At 30.9% G+C, this 25,327-nt stretch overlaps 1 protein-coding gene across 1 annotated transcript; it reads left to right on the forward strand.

Annotated features, from left to right (window-relative positions):
* The first annotated feature begins 136 nt into the window (after positions 1 to 136).
* Positions 137 to 23,817, forward strand: LOC113517092 (homocysteine S-methyltransferase-like). Its single transcript, XM_026901649.3, has 7 exons — positions 137 to 424; positions 8,169 to 8,364; positions 13,198 to 13,368; positions 14,987 to 15,087; positions 20,616 to 20,777; positions 21,435 to 21,649; positions 22,714 to 23,817. Exons 2-7 carry the CDS (start codon positions 8,181 to 8,183, stop codon positions 22,910 to 22,912), a joined length of 1,032 nt encoding a protein of 343 aa, XP_026757450.1. The 5' UTR covers positions 137 to 424; positions 8,169 to 8,180; the 3' UTR covers positions 22,913 to 23,817.
* The last annotated feature ends 1,510 nt before the right edge of the window (positions 23,818 to 25,327 follow it).

Raw genomic sequence — 25,327 nt, forward strand, 5'->3', positions numbered from 1 at the left:
AGTACCAACTGATAATAACGTCTGCGATAACTCAAAGTCATTAGTTTTATTATATTTATGTATTCAAGTATGTAAATATATTCTTCGAATAAACCTACTCACGGCCATCGTTTAATATTCAGTGTTCATCTAATCGTCAAATAGGTTGTTTATCTGGTACGCTTATTGGAAGTTGCGCAAAAAAGAATAATATTTTAAATTATTGCGGAAAAATATGTTTCATGTTTTTTTTTTCTACTAAAATAATCGTCAGTAACATTGTGTGCGGCGCCACGGTGCGAGTGCCGATACACTCGTGTTCGCGATAGTGCTTGTTTGCGCGTCGTTTTTGTTGATCGACACCTAAACATCGACCAAATAGTTTTATATATAAGCTAAAATAAAATATTTATTAAAATTGTGTGTTCACGGAAAAGTACCTAATGTAAGTTATAATTTGCAATATTTTAAATTCACTAGTGTGTACTGTAGATTGAAACTGGTTAAGAGCTGGATAGGTAGGTCACATTATAATAATTTTGCTTCCACATGTATTATGATTTATTAGCTATTGCTTGTCGTATCAATTGAATAACAAGAAGCCAAATTGTAATATTAACCAGCATAGGTCTCGGAATAAGTATATACATGATCGTACAAAACCGGTGTGAACAAAAATAACCTTCGGCAGCCCACGTAAACATCCAAAAATATTTTCTTAATTTAATGTTAATACACGATACCAATTGTAATAATATTATAGATATTTTATGACAATATTTGCATTCCTCTAACGTATGATAAATGTATAGTACCTATATATTAAAAAAATGTATTCTTAAATGTTTATTTTTTTAGTAATTGTAACGTAATAAATAAGATAATTTGCATAGTGCCTATTTAGTGTTGAATTTATACTTATTACCTATTTAGATAAGTGACAGGTATTAACACATCATCGTCAGATTTATTATAAAAAATTGTGTATTTCAACTCAAATTCAATTTTTTTTTTAAAAAATTTAACGTTAAGAATTTATTTATTTCTTATTGTATTCCATAATATACTTAGTAAATTACATTTCAATTATGAACCCTGTTGGGTACAGCAAATAGGAGATTTCTAAACATTGATATACATACATTTTGATGATGTACAGCTTTAGAAACCAGTCGCTTATGTAAAAATTAAAAATATAATATTCAACAATTAAATATTGATTATAGAGGAACATATAGCAAAATATCATACTTTACAATAGAAATTAGTATAATGAAGTTCCTTCAAGAAGTCAACAAAGACAGACAATGAACTGTAAAAATATTAATGTCAGAATGTCAATGAACCCATTAAAATTATATAGATGAGGATTGAAATAAGTTGCCTTTGGACCCGACGTGCCATGCATGTTACGCTATTGTACTTACGCTGTATTGGGAAAGAAAATGAAAGTGTGAAATATATATCAGCTATGATAAAGACCATTCGCAATCAGCTGCTACTGCTCATACCCCATAAACGACTCGGCAAACGTGGGGATATAATATATTTTTGTAATCAGTTCAATGACAGTTATCATAATTTTTTATATATCTTTATACTTATTGTAGATAAATTATCTATGGTTTTACATAAGCCACATTCGAACACAATTTAAGCGTATAACAACTAATCTAGTAGCCCCTCTGTATAACTGAATAGTAACGGAGTTGAATTATTATTAGTAACGGTTGCCGTGACCGAAATCGGTCAGTAAGCATCATCATCATCAATTACCTCTCTAGGTCAAGAAATAATAATAATATTTAAATTCGGTTCAGTCTTAATAAGGTAAGAAGATTTATAAATTGTGTCAGTAAAAGCAAGTATATATTTAATACTAGGTTTTTGTTCGCTACTCCGTACGCATGGATTTCAGAAATAGCAAAACCAATTAAATATACCTCTTCTAGATGGCGTATAAACTTACACCAGATTTTAAGTTAGAACTTTGGGTATACAACTGTGAAAACTTTGTAATGTCGAAACAAACGTACAGACTGACAGTAAAAATTTCAGAAATTATATTTTTGACATCTATTGGTCTTATTAAGACCTGTCATATCGGCCTATTTTTTTTTAATATATCCCATGTACAGGCGTCGTTTAGTCACAATTTTATTATATTAATAAGAGACCTGTATCTATCTTGAATTGCTCAGTGCCTATAACAAACGTATATAGTTTTAGAGACACTGGAGTGGGCAGCCTGGCTTCTTTGTTTTACATTTAAATATATTGGCACATGGATATACAATGTAATAAGATTTCAAACCTAAATTAATGATTAAGAACCTACGTCAATTTGTTCAAGTTAAAATCTGATAAAATCCGAAATAAGATTTTGAAGAAACCAAGTACGCATATCAATTTGAATTATTTTGAAGGTCCTTAAGTAAAACGAACAATGTGTACTTAAATCATATGTAAATTAATTGCACAACTAAGAAATAAGCATTTAAATACTATTGTAATTATTATGTATTTATACACTTATATTGTTCTTTTATAAATTATTATTTATTATATAAATTTCACAAGAGGATCAATTTATTGTATTATCCATCAACAATTTCAAAACTTTCATGATGTTAAATATGATAATTAATTGCGTGATATAAATTTTTTTATATATTTATATCCACATGCTTATATATAGATAGGTAATTATACAAATATACTATTTCTATAAATAAGTACACGTGTTGTTTTATACATAGTACGATGTATTAGTAGGAATGTAATGCGCATCAGAGTTCACAATAACTCATTTCGCCGCCCTCGAGCTCAGGTGAATGTCGAGACGCTTAAAATATTGTTGTCGAAAACGATATTTCTTCGGCTGCAAAATGTCTCAACCGCTTTCACTGCAAGCCCCAAGTTTTTCGTGTAGTGATTTATGTTTAATTAGAATGTCTTTCACATTTTATGTAATTCCAAAATAATTTTATAACTTCTCGACAAGGGCTCGACTTGCAGTGCACAAAGTTTTTAATTAGATTATCAAATTTATTTGATTAGCATTTATGCTAGCATGTGCCAAAAATCTATAGAAAGTATAAAAAAACTTACACAAAAATATGTTATTAATATTTGGACAATATTCGATAGGTACCTACAGCATTTTAATTTTAAGATAAAAAGCTAGGTATTGTTTATATAATTGTAAAAGATAAACCGCTGTTAGGTTAAAATATATGACCTCCCTTTCGTCTTTGATAGGACAGTTGACAGATTTATCATTTACCAACAATATTATTTTCTAGTGCTTTTAATGAAGTCCTTAGACATTTCCATACTAACTAGGTACATATATCAACAATAGATACCTATCTAACATATTTAGTGCTTATCTGGAACAATAATATACCTACAGTTCACGTGTAATAAAAATACCTAGATATAATTTACACTTCTGTAACATTGTTGCATAAATCATATAAACATTGCTTTGAATATAACATATCTAATTGTAACGGATAAATAAGTAAATATGTGGTACATACATATAGGTACAATATAAAATTATATTTATACTACTACGTAAAAGATAAAGGTAAAAAATAAAAGTTTATATGAAGCATGTAATTTAAATTTTATGAAAAATAGATTTATTTATACAATACCATACAATAGAATACATACATTTATTAATTTGTTATGTTTTGTACGTTCAAACCTTATATGTAAAACTCCGTTAATCGACTATAATTAGTTTGAAATGTATATCTGAGCACAAATTTCAGTAACGTCACGGTTAGTTGCAACTAAGTAGTGCCTATATTATTTTTAAAACTTATATATAACAGGAATTTTATGGACTTACTATGTTTGTTTCGACTTCTTGGACGTCGTATGAGATGAAACGCTGTGATGCAAAGCTCCATACTCCTCCTGAAGAAGACTTACGGATGAAGTCGAAACAAATGTCGGGAATAAAAACATAGTAAGTCCATAAAATTTCCGCTATACATATATGTAAACAGTATCCAACAGCATCGTCTAAAGGGTTGTAACCACACACATCTCGACCATCGATATGTTTTCCGGAAATTAACCGCCGTCGGTTCTGTGTGCAGGTACTAACACATAATATTCTGATATATTTCTCAATTTTATTATAATTTTGTACATTTCATATATTATTATTACCAAAAGCAATGTAAAAATATAATAATGATACCTACAAATGTAATATTAGAATTGGTTAGGCTACTAAGTACATTAGGTATTTGTATATATAATAATTTGTATATATATTTTTTACTAAAATCAGAAACTATGAGATCGAAACAAATAAATAGCTTTTTGTTTACATTTTTATTATAGGTACAAAAACTAAAAAGTCTTCATTACAAAATTATGTATTTATTAATTTCAAAATTTTGTATTTTTATGTAACTTTTTTCTGTTTATTTATTTAAAGTATTTAATTAATAATATAATTATGTGACTTGTCGTAAAATCAATTTGAAAATTCTAACAATAAGAAAATACAATAAAGTTTTGTGAAATAGTAATTACTAATCTAAAGAATACACATTCTTTTTTACTAATAGAATTGCTGAAAGGCATATGTAAGTAGATGTGTATCTGAAAATTAATTAGTAAATATTTATAGAAAATATTGCGAACACATGTCTAATGCGAATTAATGAATGAGCATTTCACCCATTTTGGTTTATTTTGCTAATCGGATTTTAAAATCAGCACTTGTTACTTAGCAGACCCTTCCATGTTCCATAAATCTTTTTAAGATTTTTCTGACAAGGTGAAATGCAAAGTAGGATTATCAGATTTGCGGAAATGTTTTGACAAATTGTTTCTTTTCCTATATTACGTCGACAAATTAAGTTATAAAATTTTTATTAGGGCACTGATGGATTTTGTATTTTGTTTGTGAAAGGAGCTATATAAATAAAACTAATAAGTTTAGAAAAAGTTGTAAAATTACAAGTCAATACGGTAGTTATTATCTGATATGTATGTACGATTCATCAAATATTACGTAATCAAGTATCCCAGTTATGGACTATAGTCTATGAATACAGAAAGTTAAGGGATTCATTTATTGTATTTTTTTAGAGTCCTGGTGCAAATATTTTTAACCTTTTTTTTTTATTAAATTTATTTACATTGTACGATGTGTAAAATTCATTTTACACACAATTTGTTGTGTGTAAAGGATTAAATAGGTGCATGCATCGCTTATAAAAATGCATGTATATGACTTGTAACTATTCAGTGACTTAGAAACAAGAAGTAAAAATCAACATAAGGGATCAAGCATCTCCAGTCTCGTGTGTTGATAATGAGTCAGTAACTAAACTTATAATATAATATAATAAATAAAGCTAATTGATAGATGTTTATGATAGCTCGTAATAAAAGTTTTACAAAATTATAAATAAATATAAAGGTACAGTTTATTGCACAGAGCAAACGAGCATGCGGCTCACCTGATGGTAAGTAACTACTGCAGCCCACCATATAAATATTATACGGCGTGTAACGGAATATACATATCAAATCTAAAATTATCTATAGTATTCATAAAACTGACTGACTTTTCTCAAGGAACATAGGTAACACAGAGATAGAGACAGACGCGACATGAAAGCTAACGAGATATGGCAACACAGATAAATAATTTTCCTACTCCTTGTCCTTCTTCTGCTTTTGCTTCGTCTTTTTCCGTTACTCGGGGTTAGCTTTTTTAATCACGAAAATTTATTAAATAATATCCTTGAAGTTACTAATTTTTGTCGGTCGAAATATTTTTTTTTTCTATACGCAAACCACATGATAAACACAAATCATATGATTGATTTGCCTAAATGTAGAAAATAAAAATAAAACTATTCAACTGCGTAAGTAATAAGCAAGTCTAAAATCGAAGTATCTAGTAGGTTAAAATAGGTATATATTAAAATACGGTCAATAAATCTAGTTAGGTACTGAAAATTTTATAGTATACATATATCTATTTCAATATGTGTATGCAGGTACCTACACATAAACAATTTTACTTACATGCATATAAGATTACTAGAAATATTTTAAAATGTTTTATTATTATATGATAATATAAAATTTTATACAGTAGTCTTTGTACATTATATTATTATTAAGATGCTTATTAAATCTATTCATGATCAAACAAAGGGTAGTTAAAATTAATTAATGCTAGTTTTTTATTAGTTAACCATTTTCTACTAGTTAAATATTCTTAACAATTTTTTGATAATTTGTTATGTGTTATATATTATACGTATACTACATATTAAACAGTTTTAACATACATGTTTATCGGTAGTGTCATATCACAACGTGTAAAATAATACTTAATGTCCAAATATATTTGATAAATAATTAGTATTATTACATAAACTATTATCAAGGCAATGCCACTCATGGAAGAAATTAAACGGTTTTCTATAATATTTTGTATAGATCTTGAGGTGTGTATACTTGTAAACAACAATCTTATTAATAAAAGAAAATATAAAGAACAACCTTAAACTACTAGTATTAAAGGAACACTAAAATAAGTGCCTAGATAACCATTAAACCATCTCCTGTTAATTTAGCAGAGTTTGTTAGATTGAAGGATATAGAAATATTTTTTTTATTAAAATTTATATAAAATATTGCATGCTAATAAATTAGACTGAAGAAAATATATTAAAAATATATATTCACATTTCATTCTTAAATTATCGCATCTAATGATATTGTAATTGTGTCATGAACTAACTGCTTAATTATTCTATATATGTTTAATGTAATTTTTCAAACCATACAATTTTATATTGATAAATCCAGATAATTACTATGTTAATGATTATTTTATAATTATCATATAGGTAATAAGTATATGAATACCTATTGTTATATGACTATAGCAACAACTGTCTATCTGCATGTTCGTCTATAATAAGCAAATAAACGTATTGTATTGACTAATAATGAAGCCACCATACATCGTAGCCTAAAATTTATAATTTTTAATATAAAATTCTTCGTAATACTTACAAATATAGGCATGTAAGAAATTTTTGTAACAATTTTTTTTTATTTGTTTTATACAACTTAGAATGGCAAACAAGCTGACGGCTCACCTGATGGAAAGTGGTAACCGTCGCCTATAAACATTTGAATTCTAATATTACAATATGCACAAAACATTATGTACTTTTTATCTACGAATAAACCTAACATTTTATCGAGTTGCAGACTGCAGTTACCGGAAATAACGTTATTATTAAAGCAAACCCATACTTATTATTTAAAGACTTCGCATAGGTCATCAACCCTCGTTTAATATATATATTATTGCTAATGGTATAAAAATCAGAAGGACAATTTTAATAGACAACTACTGAAATATGTTTATTGAAAATTACGTAGTTCATTTTTAAACTGCAGTATGTAAATATGAAAAACTTTGATATAAAACAGCTTAGAAAATTTCGCATTTAAGAAAAAATTGTGTAAATTATCATTACTAAATTTACATTATAAGTATTACATAGTTATATTATTGTAACTATACCTACATATTCTCATGATATAATCTTAGTATATATGGATAGTGTCTCTATAAAAATGTTTCGAGAAAAACATGTCAACTATTTTATACAATTTTGCGTGATAAATAGTTATGAGTGATTCCTTTCTAACTATATAATAATTTCTGCATCTTATTAATACATAAACATTCATTTTATTTATTAAATAATACATCAAGGTACTTTTTATGCGTAATTACTTTCGACATCAACATCCATTAAAAAAAACGAGTTAGCTAATTATCAAATTTGACAAAAAATTGATTCGTTTTTGATGCACGTTGTATATATAAGAGGTTAACATTCCGCTGTAGGTATATTTTTGTGTAATACGTTACGCTATATACTAGATACTGTTTACTATAATTTTGTACCATATCAATATTATTACAATTGAAATCATATTTAGGTATTTTGACGAACAATATACGTATAAATTATACCTATATAAAAACAAAATGGAAAGGATACCTATTCCATTTTACCTTGTTTACAAAGACAGTCTGCAATCAATCTAACGTTTAAAAACCAATATTCTTGAAGGCAAATGTTACATAATTATAAATTTTTTGGTTACAGTTTGCGGAGTAGATGATGACTCCGACAAACGGCGAGGGCGTAGACGCCCCGCGTATCGTGGTGCTGGACGGCGGGTTTTCCACTCAGCTGTCTTGCCACGTAGGTCACGTTATAGACGGAGACCCACTCTGGAGCGCCCGATTCCTTCACACACATCCAGAGGAGGTCATTAATACACATCTCGATTTTCTTAGAGGTAATTCTTTACACTTTTAAATACGACAATATACAAAATAAATATAAGTACAAAAGTTGTTTGCTGGGGTACCACTATCCCACCCGTGTTACTGCCGTGAAGCAATAATATATGCATACATGGGTTTCGCTTTAAAGAGTGGATTATGGCAGTAAAATTACAAAGTACGGAGAGATAATATCACAGTCTTAAAAAATAACAACTCATCACTATGTTTTTTGTGATATATAAAGTCCTGTTCATGTCTATAGGCGACGGCAGCAATTTTCCGTCAGGTGGACCGTTAGTTTGTTTGTCATTTTAAGTATAAAAATAATTTATTTTACACTTTATTGCACCAAGTAAAAAAATAATAAATACAGTAAATATTAATGAGAAGTGATACAAAAAGCGGCCTTATCGCTAAGCAATCTCTTCCAGACAACCTTTGGGTAGAGGACATTGAATAATGTAGTTCGTATAAGAATTATTTGAAAAATAGTGATCTAAGTTTCCATTTGCGTTTTATATTTATATACCCATGCTCTACTGGTATTCTTGCAACTAACCAACTTACGATTGAATGTTCGATTAAAATCAAATCATACAAATAAATATGATTTGTATTTTACATTATAGTAATGATAATGTAGTGATTTTTCTAAAATATACATATATATTAAAAATAAACTATATTGTTGTACTTTCATTCATCATGATCGAAATTATCTACAAGAAAACCTAATTTTAGAAGTAAGATTTAATATTATAATTATGAAGTCAGATATCAATTATTTTATTTAAAAAAACATGATGTCTCTATACATTTTAAGCATGGATAAAAATTGAGATTTCTTACTTAAAATTTTTACATTACCCATTTAAATTAAATAGCTATGTCGCTATTATTCGTCATTAATAAGGAGGTGCATTTTTTATTTCTTAGTTTGCTCAATGACATTATTCTATTGCTATTTCATAATGCATACACTCATAGCCTACTAACAGCATAGCAGTTCTATGGAATTCTCTTTGTACAGATATCATGCTCCTTTTATTAGATATTGCACTAGCTATCATATCCTTCAGAAATTTAGATCAACATCATAATAATTTATTTATTTATTTATTGTTGCTCCACATAAAGATAATACGAAATAATATAAATATGTATATCACACATGTCGAAATACAACAACACACATATTTCTGTATTACTCTATATAATAAGATATATAATAGATAAGGCATAAAAACTCTAACATTAGTATATTTTTTTATACATTATATAATATGAGATAGAAGAAATACAGTTTTGTTTGCGTGAATTAGGTAAAAATTACTTTATATATAAATTCAGAAAGTATGTTTTTGGGCATAATATAATTAAAATTCTTCTAACTCGTTAAGCGCCATTGATTGACAAATACTTTAATTACGAGCATTCGCCTTCGACCTAGAAGGTCTTTACACAGAAGGTTGCCATTCTTATACCAGAATGACTTTCTATTTCCATAAATATGACTATAAAATCTTATTTTATTGGAAAACAAATAGTACAATTATCATAAAAGTAATACAAAATAAATACTTAAGAACCAATAAAGTTTCCACTAATAACTAATGTCACAGAGCTGATAGATAGTAGTAAAAAAAACAAGTGCTGAGAGGTATACTGTAACATATTGATGTTTACATATGATCCCTAATCAACTATTTGTTATTACATACGTATAATGTTAATAAGATCATTACCAATCTATTAATTAATTTTCTCAGAATATTAGATTCAACCGGTGGCCATTATTAGTCAAATTTTATAAGTCTGTTAGTTCATTAATGGGTAATATTTATATACAGCAACAAACAAACAAGTACCTGAGTGGAAGTCGTTTATTGTATACTGAGTTTACGAGAATATGGGTAAACACAATTTTGAACAAACATATCGAGTATGTTTATGTTTCTAAGAGTTAAAACTATTAAACTTTATACTGGATTATATCGCTACAAAGGTCTTGTACTTTGCGTCAATATTATGTTTAGGTAGGTACTACTTCTCTTTCACGACAGTAAGGAACCCAAGGGGAAATTAAGCAAGAAATAGGCCACGGTTACTTTAACAGGAAAACACAATTTTCAAATCAGCAAAAGACTGCTTTTAGACCTTTTATTCAAATTGAAGTGATACAAAAATATAGCGAAAGCAAGAAGCAAGTAATGCTATTATGGAAAAATACAAAACTTATATTATACTACTTTATTATGACTGAATACATGTTATCACTTAATTTATTTTATCTCGCCTACTGTCGCTAAGCACTGTATATTGTGTATTGTAATCTAGTTCCAAGCGAGTAGATTAATATTTTTAGCATTGATGTACATTACTAATAACGAGTTGATACACATTTATCAACATATAGGTTACTAATATGATATGTGTTACCTATCTGCATGCATGCATACCTGTATAAGTATAATATAACGATACGTCTGCTACACAGGTAAGCTTGAACATGTAGCTACCTATGAGTCAAACTTGCATTCCTTATATTAATACAATTAATTTAGAAGAATTGTAATTAAATTAAGATACATAAAGACAAGTAGGTACATTTTGCTTTGCAACGTCAACACAAACACATGCACGCACGCACGCATGCATGTTCGCACGCATGCACGCACGCACGCATGCACTTATGTGCACACATACACACATACACAAACGACTCAATATTTTGTAAACAAACAGAAATAAACCCGATCAATTGCAAGATTGCTGATAGAAAGTAGTTTGCAAACCGTCTATATTGTTTCTATTAGTTGGTGGGTATTTATAGTATGTCTATACAGTAACTTTTTATGAGAATACTTCCATCGCACCTATATAGACTTTTTTTCTTGTTCTCGACTCACATTATCTTTATTCTAGCGGTTAAATAAATAATACACTTCATCGACCACAGTAAACGACAGTATCTTCGAGATAAAACCTAACATAAATATATTTTAAAATGTAATGTAACGTATCTATTTTGTCGTTTCAAAAGAAAATTTTCCAATCATTTACTTATAAATTTTGAATGTATTTATTTATTTCTATAAATGTAACTAAATGAAAGACGAAGCTTTGCGCACATGGATTAAGAAAAAAATTCTGTGTGTTACTAGCAATACAAGATAATTATTATTCTCTATCCATGTGCCTATTATCATATTCACATACACACACTCACACAAACATATGTACACACACACAAGTTTTGATTTTTGAGAAGATATACCTAGAGAAGTTTTGAGATTTAGCGAAGATATTCACGATAAAAAAAGAGTCTTCAAAAAGACAGGTTTACGTTTTGAAGTTTACAAAAAAAATTACCTATACTTCCAGATTAAATTTTTACTAAAATTATAGATATATCTAAAACTTTAAATTGTAATTAGATGCTTTCATCACGAAGTTCTAAACAACATAAGATCATGGATATAGCTAGTTCAATCCTACATATTTGCTGCTACATATCTGATGAATAGTGGTTGTTTACAAACGTCACGCACAACTAACCCCTTTGAACTGCAAAGTAATTGCTTTGTTCCCCATACCAAAGTCAAAGTTTGAATGAATTTCAAGACACCTACGTTCAGTGGAAACCGCAAACGAATGCGTAACGACACAAGCGAGTTCACTTAATGTACATAGCTCTTACCTACTCGTACGTATCTATATAAATCGTACATGCATGTTTTGACGGATTACACGTTAGGTCGCTTTTAGTCCGTCATTTTCTTGCATCTGACAGCGGGAGTGCGACCTCGTCTCGTGTCATCGTCCTCTGAAAGCGCTTTTCTTCGCCACAAAACGGACCGTTTCTTTTCATAAGGAAAAGCTGAAAAGTGTCTGCAAGCAAATAACTCCCTTGAGGAAAAAACCTACTGCCTTGCTTTGCTTCTTCATAAACGAGACACGATATGAAAAAAAAATATAAAAAATTGTTGCTCGTTTTGTGGGATTGCTGTGACCTTGTGACGTTGGCATTTTTAAGGAAGTATTATTACATGGATAACATACAAACCGAGTAAAATTCAGATAAATAGTATTTTCAAAAGAGTTTGTATGTTTAGAATAACTAAAGTTCAAATTGTGTAAATATTCGTTTTTATTTATGGCGAACTTATCTAGGTATATTAATATATCTATAAATATTAAAATATATTCAAAAACTTTGCTGCAAATAATATGATTGAAGCGGTAGCAAGTTTCCAAGCAATACTATTATTTACTCGGTGCCTCCTAACTACCTCACATTTGCATACAACAGGGCATCGTAGTCGCAAGCACCGGAGAGTAGGTACCTAATAGTAGGGCGTCGTTCGGCGTCGTGAGAGTCGGGAGCCCGGATACACAAAGCCGCCGTTGTCATTAATCACCTTGTCTGTCTAATACGTTTCCATTCGCAGGCCGTACGCCCGTCTTCTATTTATTACATAATTATTTTCTTCGACAACGATTCCTTTTACCGAACTACTCGGTTCCTTATTGTTGAGCCACTCTGGGTCACGTTACTTACTAAGTTTTAATAACACTAATTGTTTACGCCTCTTAGCCGCACCCTGCTCACACTTAATAATAGTAGTAACTACGTAGAAGTTCGGCATATTTATCGAGTTAGTTTCCTAATATAAACTTTCAGAATAGTACATAATATATTTAATTAAAGTTGACAGAAAACGAATAGAGGCAACGGCTCAGTATTTTAAGGCATTAATCTTAGAATTAATTCGTTTTCATTACCTCTCTTTGAAATGATTAATGTGGCTAGCGTTACAAGGAATTAAATTGATATTTTGCAGCGGGCGCCGACTTGATAATAACAAATACGTATCAAGCGTCGGTTGAGGGTTTTATGGAGCACCTTGGGCTTACTCAACAACAGAGCTATGAGCTTATAATACGAGGTGCTGAGCTTGCTAAACGTGCGCGCACACTTTACTTGGAGGAATATCAAGACTACATACAGAATGGTCAGTATCAATATTTTTGTTAATCAAATGTAAACATTATCTGTTATTTAACTATTATTGCATTGCACAATGAAGTTTAAAATCAACGCAATTTATGTAATTGTCGATATATAAGACATTACATTATGTACATACTAAGAATTTTTTTCAACACTACTTTCTATATATCCATATCCAGTCAGTGGACAATTTATTACTGTAATAGCTATACAAAATGTAAAGAATGTTTACATTCCCCTGTAAACAAAAGATTGTTGGGTCCGCATCCCAAGGGTCGGGTGCAAGCACGCATTAATTACACTCTGCAGGGGTTTTAAAGTTATTTCTCTAGATAGAGTGAAAATATAGTACGAGTGGATTAGAAAATAAAAATGAAGTTGTGTGTAAATAATAAAATCCCTTCGATCCAATCCTTAATAGAAGTTTATATATACTTCTATTTTCTTTTTGAACGTTATTCGATCATTTTTAAAAGGTGTATTTTTGTGAATCTACTTACCAGATTCTGAATTGTGCTAGCAATTGAAAAAAATATACTTAAGTATTTATTTTACCTAGTAATGTGACGTGCAAATATGTGTTTGATTATAATAATAATGAGTAGGTGTATTTACTTGGTTGTCTTTATCACCACACATTGACTAGTAGAAGATAAATTGTTTATTGCAATTGTCATAGTGATATTATTGGTACCCTTAAGGATTTTTTGTCTCCACAGCTTTCTTTACAAGTCTCACGCATGCATTATTGATTCTGATGATCTTTCTTTTAAAGAGTAAATTATGTACCTATCTAATCATGGTATGTCAATCTTAGTCTCCTCCGAAACCTGTCTCCTTCCACTTTAGCATTGTATACAAGGATATATCTTTTTCCAATATTTATTCCACGAGTTCAAACTAACGTAATATGTCCTTTCTCATTTTTGCATCGACATTTGCTGATAGCTCATAGTTGTTATATGGACTCTACTGTAATAGGTAGAATTAATTTATATATGTATATATAGAAATTCTTATTAGACCTCGAGTCGCAATGATAGCTTGAAAGATAAGTGTCTGAAATACCGATAAGCCGGAAATATCTATAGCTCAAGGACCGATAAAACCAATGAGGAATATATTTTTGAGATTGGTGACCTCGTAGGTACAGATAACAAATATGGGCCGATATGATCCTCATAGTTTTGTGTACTTCGCCGGGATAAAATACTAATGCATTTCTGCCTGAAGATTTTAAGGTTAAGAATAAGAAGCAGTATAACTTTTGACAACAAAATATGCTATGAGTGACACAGTATATTTCGCGATATCTACAGTTTGTTTATGTCTATTTGTTTATTTTTAATCAGATGGGCTAACAGGTAGTTGCCACTTGCGACGGTAGGACACAAAAATTGGATAAATACAGGCACGGTTCTATATAGTTCCTAGTGATAATTTACAAAGAATCCAAACTTGATCTCTGATAATGATTACTAATCTATGATTTATCTACCTTTCATTCTTCATTTTCTCTTTATCACGTCAAGTCGCATCTTTTCTATTATTTGGTTTCGGCACATTGTGTAATACTTATCTCTTAATATTGGCCGTAATAATACTCAGGCATTATTTAGGTCAGGTACCGTTGGTGGTGGGATCAATTGGACCTTTTGGGGCACACCTTCACGATGGTTCTGAATACGATGGCAGTTATGCAGACACAACATCCATAGAGGTAAGAAATTAAAGCTGTCTCATTAAAGTATAGGTCTAAAGTTAAAATCATTAGAAAAGAAAGTGAATTCTTTTTATTTTTATACATTTATAGATGGAAAAGTTTTATATTTCGTTCACTAATTTGTGACATATAAAGATAACAAGTTTACCGAATAGTACGTAAAGCATTTAACACATTTTATAAAGTTTACTATTCAGACTTTGTTTTGTTGCCTTATTCTACTCAAATTGTAATAAAATTAAACTGTTGCCGTTCCCCTTTGTGGTGTCAACCATTATGTTAGAGATAGACAAAGCTAGCGAAGCCTCATAAGGACAACTTAACCACTATTTTAGTGTAAACGTGTAAAGGCATTTAAGAAACATTTTTGTAGCATTATTTCGTTGCTTAAAAATAATGTTGTAACTTTTTCTTGCATAGTTATCTTAAACCTGTCTAATTCTGTTATAACTCACGTCTTAATTTAATCTAACTGCACTATATTTTAGGATTACTTTCTCATATTTGTTCATATTTACACTTTTCTTATAAGTATATTACAGAATAGAATAGCTGTCGACTGAAATCATTTTGGTTTCAATCATTTCAATTGATTAGGAGCAATAATGCTGATAATTATTCCTAGGCCAGCAAGGTCACTCAGTCTGATCTCATCGTTTTCGTGACAATTTTGGTATTTGTTCTAACTCAACGAACCAGCTATGAATCTATCCTCTAGTATCAAATCCATCTATATATCCGCACACCTCCAACCCATTCATCTATACTTCACTTTCAACCATAAATTCATCCTCTATCCATTTCATATCCATGATAACTTACATATTTTCTAAATGCCCAACGGCTGCGAGCTAATGATATATATCATTCGAGTACCCCTTTCATCAATGTGAACCATAACCCATGAAAAAATCTGCAGACTAGATTTTATTGAAAATTACTGAACAGTTACACAATATCCTAAATTATTAGCGACTATTTATCCTAATTCATGTATGTGAATGTACGCAATATAACTAAATTACCATATAGACTTATTAAAAGATGCCTACATTCATAGAAAATTATTCAATTGCTGCTTATAACCTACTTTTTATTTTTTAGAATCTCGTATTGAATTTGATTCCATTGTGCACCGATAATGAAATGACATAGGCATTCCAACAATCTACAAATTGAGAGGATTTTAGTATCAGCTATAGAAAAAGTCTAAAGAAAGATTTGACTCCAGTACCGTTGGCAAATTTTATCTACCTACCTAATATTTACTTAGTGGTTTAATAATAAATGAACCTGACTCCCGCCTAATTAGTTCTATTTCTACGTCATCGAGTGCTTTTAGAAGTATTCGCTTCATCAAATCGATTCTATTATGTTAAAGGTAGCTTTCTGACTAAAAGCAGTAAATTCTAAATGAGTATTTTTATTATTGTACATTACAGCCGTGAGATTTTAGGGTCCTCTAGGTATTCAGTGTAGACTTATAAACAAACTAGTAAGTATAAATAAACTGTAAGCTAATTTAAAACGTGGTTACTTGTTTAATAATGTGGGCTATGAATGTGGGCAATGTGCCATTATCTACTTTTATCTGAAATGTACTGCGCCTATTCGATAAATATTTCGTTTTGTGCACTAGTTTTTCATTTTATTTATTAACTTTGATATTTGATTTTAAAAAAGTTCATTATAATTTTTACGGAACCCCAAGGCCCGTGAATGCATAGCCTAATAAAGGTTGAAAGCGCCAGCTAAATCGTAAAGAGGGCCGTAAAGTTGCCGGCAAATTAAAATTTACATCGCCAATATGAAAAACTCCCTCTCCGTTTCTCGTTTTTTTTTAACTGAAAGCATGTGACTGGGGTGGACAGTTAATTAACGAAATCTAGAACAAATGCGTATCAAAAATAAGCACGAAGAAACAAATATTTGCTTACGTTAATTAAAATATTAATGTGGTGTTTTTTCATTAGTTGAGAGCGTTTATATAGATAATTAAATAAAAAAGTTTATTTAAAAAAGTATTTTACGATACTGTGAGAAAATATTTCATCGTAGAGTACCTGGAGACCTAATGGCCCTTGTAAAATTAAATAATAAATCTATTAAAATTGCAATACGGATTTAATGAATCGTTTAAAAAATTATTTAAAGGGAATGTTACGAAAATTATTTAAAGTGCCTATACTTAATTACTATTTTTTTAAATATCCCCAGCTACTTTGTTAGTTTCAAAGAAATATAACTAAGAAATTGAATACAAATGGTCTCATTTTCTTTTAAACTTTTTAAAGCAAATCCTAATTGTGCAATGGACGTTGTGAACGGAGTTAATGAAAGTTGAAAGTTTTATTTTACATAGGTACCTTGATATTACGTCTCGACTGAATTGTAGAAGTGGATTTAGTTACTACTTTGAAGCAAAAGGTAATAAAGTACGAGTACAATTGGCTTTGTGACTGAAACTATTTAGTTTAACATTTACTTTATATGTTCTTAAGTACCTACTCATCTAAGTGGAACTGGAATTGTCCGTCTAACAACGCAGATTATATCCGGTGACACCAAAAGCATGAATATTATATTCTTCTGTTCTTTATTATTTTAGTTACTCCTATGATAGTAAGATACAACAGATTTAGTCACAGCAGCGCAACTTAGATAGTACAGCACAGGAGATGCATTATTACATGATACATTATCGGTCATGCAAAAATCTTGTGGGCACATACCGATGAGTACCGGAACAGACTTGTGTCTGAAATCAAAACTTCACTCGATCAAGTTTCGATCTGGGGCGAATATGATCTTGTCCAATTTAACCCTAAGAAGACACAAGACTGCGCGTTCACCGCAAAAAAGACGCCGTTTGTCGTTTCTCCTCACTTTCAGGGCGCTTCCCTTAATAATAAGTCAAGTATTGGGTCGCTGGCGTCGAAATAACTTGCGACGTCCAATTTTGTGGTCATTTGATGGAAAAGGCTAAGATAACTTCTAGAAAGTTAGAAGTGCTCAATGGAGTGAGACAGTATTTCATGCCAGAACACCGCTTGAAATTGTATAAAACTCAAGTCAGGTCTTATATGGAATACTGTTTTCATCTATGGTCCTGTCCATATGTGCCCTATACCACAGTACCAACTCCTTCCGTTAGACCGCATTCAAAGTTGGGTGGCTCGAAACATTGATGATCAGCGCCTCACAATCTGACTCGACCCACTGAAACTGCGTAGAGATGTTGCATCTCTGTGCATCTTCTACCGAATCTATCATGGGGAGTGCTCTGAGAAATTGTTCGGATTGGTACCTACTGCTGATTTTCACCACCGTACAACCCGCCATAAACTAAATTTTCACCTCAACCATCTAGACGAGTGGCGGTCGTCCATTATCTGTTTTTCAAGGCACTTTCCTCCACGCACAACCACTCTTTGGAATCAACTTCCAGCAGCAGTATTTTCGAACCGATACGACATCATAACCTTCAAGACTAAAAGTTTACGACTATCATATATAGACATACCCAAATGTTTACGCACTAAACGCGCACGCGCACGCGCACGCACACGCACACGCACAAGCACACGCAGACGCACACGCACACGCGCACACACGCACACACACACACACACACACACACGCACGCACACATACACACACACACACACACACACACTCCCATACAAACACCTATGCATATCCAAACTCACATTCAATGTCACATATTTAAATTAACCCTGTTCGCCGCACTATAACTGTTAAATTTCTAGCTTTGACTTTCACGAGACAGGCTTTGCCTAGTGTGCGGTCATAATTATATTGTATTACAGGCTAATTTTGTTTAAGTAAATAAAATTATTATTATTATTTATTATTAAGAAAAGAGAATATTCCTTTTTAAAAGGCCGGCAGCACACCTGCAATGCCTTTGGTGATGTGGGTTATCATGGGCGTGTTGTAAAAAAAAGTAGCTTATAACACTTATTTTAGATAGAATTATGAATTAACTGGCTTTAACTAACTTGACAGCTAAAAAAGAGGTCCATCTATTTTTATATAGGTAAAAACAAACTTGTAAAAGTTCCCTTCTGATGATATGTAGTTATAACAGCACGATGGTGGCACTGGAACTATATCAAGATTTAGTCACTTTTTGCGAAATCTGATATGTTAAGTTATAGGATATAGGAATAAGATTTATAACCTTTTCCGTCTTAAGATATTATGGTTCAGCAGTGTATTGTACAACATCATAAAGGAACATATGTAGAACAAATAAGTTTTTTCATAACTAAAAATCATTACCACATTTATGATTTCAGCCACTCGTACCTACGGTTAACCACATAAACCAAGGCCTGTGGAAATTATGGACATATTGAATTAATATTTTCATACCACAATATTAATATTATAATATTGAAATTAACAACACAGTTATTTGGATTTTAGTCTAGATATCTATCTACGAACACAATATACACTCAAAACAAATAGAAACGAGGTCTTTGTAAATCTAGCCCTAATCCAACACCTAGTAATTCTATCCAGGACTTACAATGTCATCTTATATATTTTCAGTTGTAACAACTCGTTTTGCTTCTACTTTAAGAATTTTATTAGTACCTAACTACTAGGAGTTGGTAATTAACGAAATTTTTAATTACTTCGAGAAACACATCTACGTTTATTACTTACTTAAGTATTTTATTATTAGTTTTTAAAAAATATTTTCATGCTGAAGATGAAATTAAGAAACCGATCATGGTGACCAGGAAATTATTCATAGAATTGTGTCCAGCCAGTTATTTTGATTTAAAAACTAAACTACTTTACTGATTTAAAAAAAAATTCAGTGTAACCAATGGTAAACATAATCTTTCAGAAACAAAAGAAAAATAATTTTTCAATCTGGTTTAGAACTACCGGAGTTATGAGGTAACAAATATAAAAAACAATACAACAGAATAAAGAACTTCCCTCTTTTTGAAGTCGAATGCAAAATGGAAAAGTGTGTAACTAACCTGACTTCATCTCCACTTATCATCGTTCACTGGTAACCCGTCAGTGTATATCGATACCGGAGGCGAGGACAGCATTTTCATACCATAATAAAAAAATATCTAGGAAAGTAAAGAGCTTTTATTGTCCTTAATTATACACATATATATAGGTATCTACATATCTTGGTAGATGTGCAAACAGTGATAAATTATTTAAATAGCTACAGGAGTTGGTCGGTCTAGGAAAATTTTATGGAGCAAGTTGTGTATTTATTTTTCTTACTAACTTTTAACAGCGACTTTACGTATGTTCACTGACCGAGATAAAAACTAGCATATGTTCTTCTACATCCCAAATAGTACATATATACTAAACTATAGTGATTGGTTAAGATATTAATGTACTGTAACTCATTTTCATGTTTATATTTTTGTTGTAAATATTGTGTTGTCTTTTTAGTTATCTTTTACACTTAGTTCGAAGTCTCGTGCATTTTAATTATATTTTAATTTGCTTAACAGACAATGCGAGAGTGGCATCGACCGCGGATTCAGGCTCTGGTCGAAGCTGGAGTAGATCTTTTAGCGTTGGAGACAATTCCGTGTCAAGAAGAAGCGGAGATGCTCTGCGACCTGTTGCGTGAATTTCCAAATATGAAAGCTTGGCTAGCATTTAGTTGCAAGGTTAGTCTTATTAATATTAGAAATAGGTATACATACAAGGTGATTAATAGGTGTAAATAACAGTACCTATCTACAATAGCAAGTACCTATACATAAAGTTCACCAACATCATTCTGGATTTTTTTCTTTTATTTAGATACCTGATTCGGCTCTTTGCTATAATTTTTTACAATGAAATTGTAACTTTATCATTATAAAAAAATTACCTCAAATTTGTAACCCCTAAAAGCTGCTGCCCTAGGCTTTAGCCTACTCAGCATGCTGGTAAAACGCAAAACTTTCTATAAATTCTGTGATCCATTCCTCTTGACAAAAGAAAATCGCCGAGCTTATACAAATACGTTTAATATTAGCGATCGCCACAGACAAGGTAAACAATGAATATAGCTGAATATTTTATCATGGTTTTCATCATATATAACAACATAATTAAAAAATGACAATCGGCCGAATTTTAAATGCGAAATTTAAAATTCCCGTCATTTGAAATTTCAATGGACAAGCGGTAACAAATAGAAATTGTAAAATCGTCCATTTGGCATCTTTTTGATATCTAGTCTACCATCTTGTTTATTGGCAATGTTCCAAATTTTGCGAAAACATTTTCTATGTACAAACATTTTTACCTTTACTGTATTTGTTAATATATTATTTCAGGATAACCAAAGTATAGCTCACGGAGAGAGTTTCCAAAAAGTAGCCAAGAAATGCTGGGAGTCAAATCCTGACCAACTGGTAGCTGTGGGTGTGAACTGTTGCGCGCCGTCTTATGTAGCAAACCTGCTAAAGGGCTTCAACGACGACCGACCACATGCTCCCATTCCACTTATCGTTTACCCCAATTCTGGCGAAAAATACAACCCTCAAATAGGGTAAGATTTCGCAGTTAGATAAGTCACCAAAACTTTTATAAGGGCAAACGGGCACACATTTCACACTGCAGATAGCAGCTACCTACCTACTTAAAGACATTTGTTACACATACCTACCTGCTACTCGCCTTGTATAATGTCTAGCCATCTACATTATAAATATTGCTTGTACCCATTTTCCTTTAAAGATATGAAAATAAAGGAACGCTTTTGTGATAAGCCAACTAAAACAAAGGGCATTCTAAATATAAGCCCCTTACAAGACAACTAAGTACAAAATAAGGACTATGGGTGACTTTATAAATAGGTAATGTAGTTTGTACGGCGTGGTATGAGATGATTTATCATCACGATACAATTATAATTTTCCGTAGATAACAACGAATGCCACCATTGAATTAACTTGTATGTGCTCAGAAATCCTGCTTTCTTAATATGTAGATCTTACTACCTTTGCTTCTATATACCGTATTTTTATAGTATATGCTTTATAGATAGGTACCTAACAAATTTAACGTTATGCTACAAAAGAAAGACCAATATATTATATTATTTTCTAATAAAACTATATTTTTAAGTTTATTAATAATAATAAACTTAAATATAATTTTATGAAATACTAGCTTTTTGCACGATACTTCGAAACACTTTTCGAAAGTAGGAAAATCAATTAAATAGATCATTTCTAGATAAGACATGCACTAAATTTTATGTTAGACTTTAAGAAACACAGCTGTCGAAACTGCATCTAATTTGGTGCTGTAGTTTATGCGTGATGCATTTTTAGGAATTTTGTCTGTATGTTTGTTCCCAAACATACAGACAAAATTCCTAAAAATTTTATATCATTTCTATAGATTATTATTAAGTATTAGCTTTTTTAGAACTTGATCTGCGTAACTGGGATTAGTAGATTAACCGTCATAAATAATAGTAGTAATATAATAGTATGTCCTCCATCCTAAATAATATGTGTATACCAAATTTCATAACGATTGGTTGAGCCGTTTGATGCAAAATTTTATGAAGATGTTTATATGGTTTACATTTGGTTAAAATTTCAGATGGATAGATCGAGATAAATGCGAGGCGGTTGAGGTATTCATTCAGCAGTGGCTAGACCTTGGTGTTCGGTACGTCGGAGGCTGTTGTCGCACGTACGCAGCTGATGTTTCTCGTATTCGGAACCAGGTGCACTGCTGGAGAGACCGCTATCGTTTCCAATCGAAACAACAAGTGCAGAATAAAGTGATAGCCGAGTGAACTTTTATTACTTAACTACAAAACAAAACAGATGTTTCAGTCAACATATTGTACACGTATAACTTACGATTATTATTCAAAATGATATTAATTACTGTTTTGAATAACAATCGAGTATTGTGTAAGTCATTAGACTTTTGGTTTTTAATTATATATTTCATCAATAGTTTTCTATTTTATATATATACGTACTAGCTATGTACTATGTAACATGTTTATCGTTTATAAATAACGCCTCAAATATACAGCAAAAATCTTTATTGGAATAAGTATACTCTAAGTAAATAGCATTAGCAGATGCGTTTACGACCCTATAAAATAAGTTTATGTGTTTGAAAAATATCTACTGCTGTTTCACTTTCACAAAAATGTAAGCGAGTCTATTCGGAGTTTGAAATTAAATTAAATGTTTTATATTCAAGAGGTACTAAGCATTTAGGTGCCTAATTAATACTTATCAGTTGAGAAATTTGCAGTACCTCTGAAGTGCCTGAATGTTTTTGTGTACCTATATTATTACATAAAAAGAAATAAGTACATATTGTGCCATTAATTCACAAAAAAAAAATGATTTGTACAATATTGTAATTTGTTATAATACGTAGGTATTATTGTATATGTACGGTAGATACTATTGGTTAGTACCAAATGTAAAAAGACTAGATACTTTTTTAACTAGTGATTTTATATTTACAAGAATATTAATAAATTTTATAGCACTTGTATATTACCTATACAGGCTACATAAGTAAATACTTAATTATGCCATCGACTGCATAGATTATAAATAATACATTGTTTTAATTCTCAATACATTAATTAAGTAATCCACAGGTACCGATACTAAATATTTAATTAGTGCCATTTACACTATTGTACATAACAATAAACTTGAGACGGGTTTACATTTCGTACATTATTAAACTCCCTTATCCCTAATTGTAACATTGAAAGTAGATTGATCTGCTACTGATTGTTTAATAATTAAATCAGTCAAATAAAAGTCAACGGCAAGTTTTATTAATTAAATATTAATGACTTGTCGAAATGGTCTTCCGAGGGTTTGTGTTATACTCCATAATAAATAGCTATCTCTCTCTACTCTCATTTAAGACGAAGTTTTCATTTCGAAAGGCAACAAGTCCCATTTGAGGACTTAATAACTTTAGTCTGTAAAAGAAATAAAGAGAACTTTTATACGCGATTTAGTTACACAGTACAGATGCAAAATTATACAGTAGGTGCAGTCAGTAAATTGAAAATGAAATTAAAACGTTGACCGTTTGTTGTTGGTACCGACGACGAGGCGACGACCAAATTTTTCACTAACTGTGAAAGAAATAAAAACATTCCAGTATTTTATCAAATAGAGCACAAGGAATGTAGACATAATTGGATCGAATTTGTTCATCTTGGAGATAGCTACTTAGGTATCTATCCATTAGTCACGAATGTAATTTACCTAAGACGCCGTGTCGTATCAATACTATGTTGTAGTCATGCATAAAATACTGGTTGTGTTGTTATTTTATGGATTAGGTACTGAAAGAGAAGATTATTAAGTATTTATTACGCTCTTATTTATATGTGGCAAGTACCTAAATTCATTCGGTCGCCAGGTAATTACTACGTAGGTAAGTATCTAAATAGTTAAATGACAATACGTCAAATTAGCAATCGATTATCAACCAATTTAGTTTAGAATGTTTTAATTAACTAAGGACTGTATTTTTTATTAGTCAATAATTTAGTATAAACATTTTTTTCGGATGCATCAGGTACTGGATGGGGCGTATTTTGTAAAAATATAATTGTGTTCTGCAAAAGAAAACAGACTGCAATTGTTATTTTGATTTAAAAACTAAACTACTACACCGATTTTGATAAAATTTCTATGGGACCAGTCTGTAAGCATATTCTTTCAGATAAAATAGAATTTTCCAATTCGATTTAAAACTGACGGAGTCACGAGGTAAAAAACAAAAAAATACAACCTAATTGAGAACCTCCTTTTTAGAAGTCGGTGAAAAATAAATAAATTCCATTGGTAAACTACTCCATCGGCATAATCCTTTAGTCAGAATTCCATGCATTATTAATGTCGTCTTTGCCTGATTATCTATAACGAGCAATCGTTGAACCGAGAAAATCGACGTTTAAAGAGCACCTAAGGTGTTTTTATCTAGGCTGCATGCATTGTTTTGTCCTTTGCCTTACACCTACGTGGTATAGCGGTTCACCCCAGTGAGCACCCAGTGAACCGAGCCGCCCGTCACAACCCGCCATAGTTCAGAATAGTTTTAGTTATATATTACTCTGTTTTAGTACGAATTCCCTTTACGAATAACCCGGGACTGGATACTGCAGTTTAATTACATAAGTACTCAAGAGTTTTACTGTTACAAATATGTTGTT

This window comes from Galleria mellonella, unplaced genomic scaffold (genome assembly GCF_026898425.1).
Source record: "Galleria mellonella isolate WM207_F2 unplaced genomic scaffold, CSIRO_AGI_GalMel_v1 utg588, whole genome shotgun sequence".
In the NCBI taxonomy this organism is placed as follows: Eukaryota; Metazoa; Arthropoda; class Insecta; order Lepidoptera; family Pyralidae; genus Galleria; species Galleria mellonella.

What these genes read in the sequence shown, in the direction of transcription:
- LOC113517092 (XM_026901649.3), top strand. Translation starts at nt 8,181, where the DNA reads ATGATGACTCCGACAAACGGCGAGGGCGTAGACGCCCCGCGTATCGTG. An exon ending in TCAAGACTACATACAGAATG is followed by an intron (nt 13,369 to 14,986) that starts GTCAGTATCAAT and finishes GGCATTATTTAG; the next exon opens with GTCAGGTACCGTTGGTGGTG. An exon ending in AAATACAACCCTCAAATAGG is followed by an intron (nt 21,650 to 22,713) that starts GTAAGATTTCGC and finishes TTAAAATTTCAG; the next exon opens with ATGGATAGATCGAGATAAAT.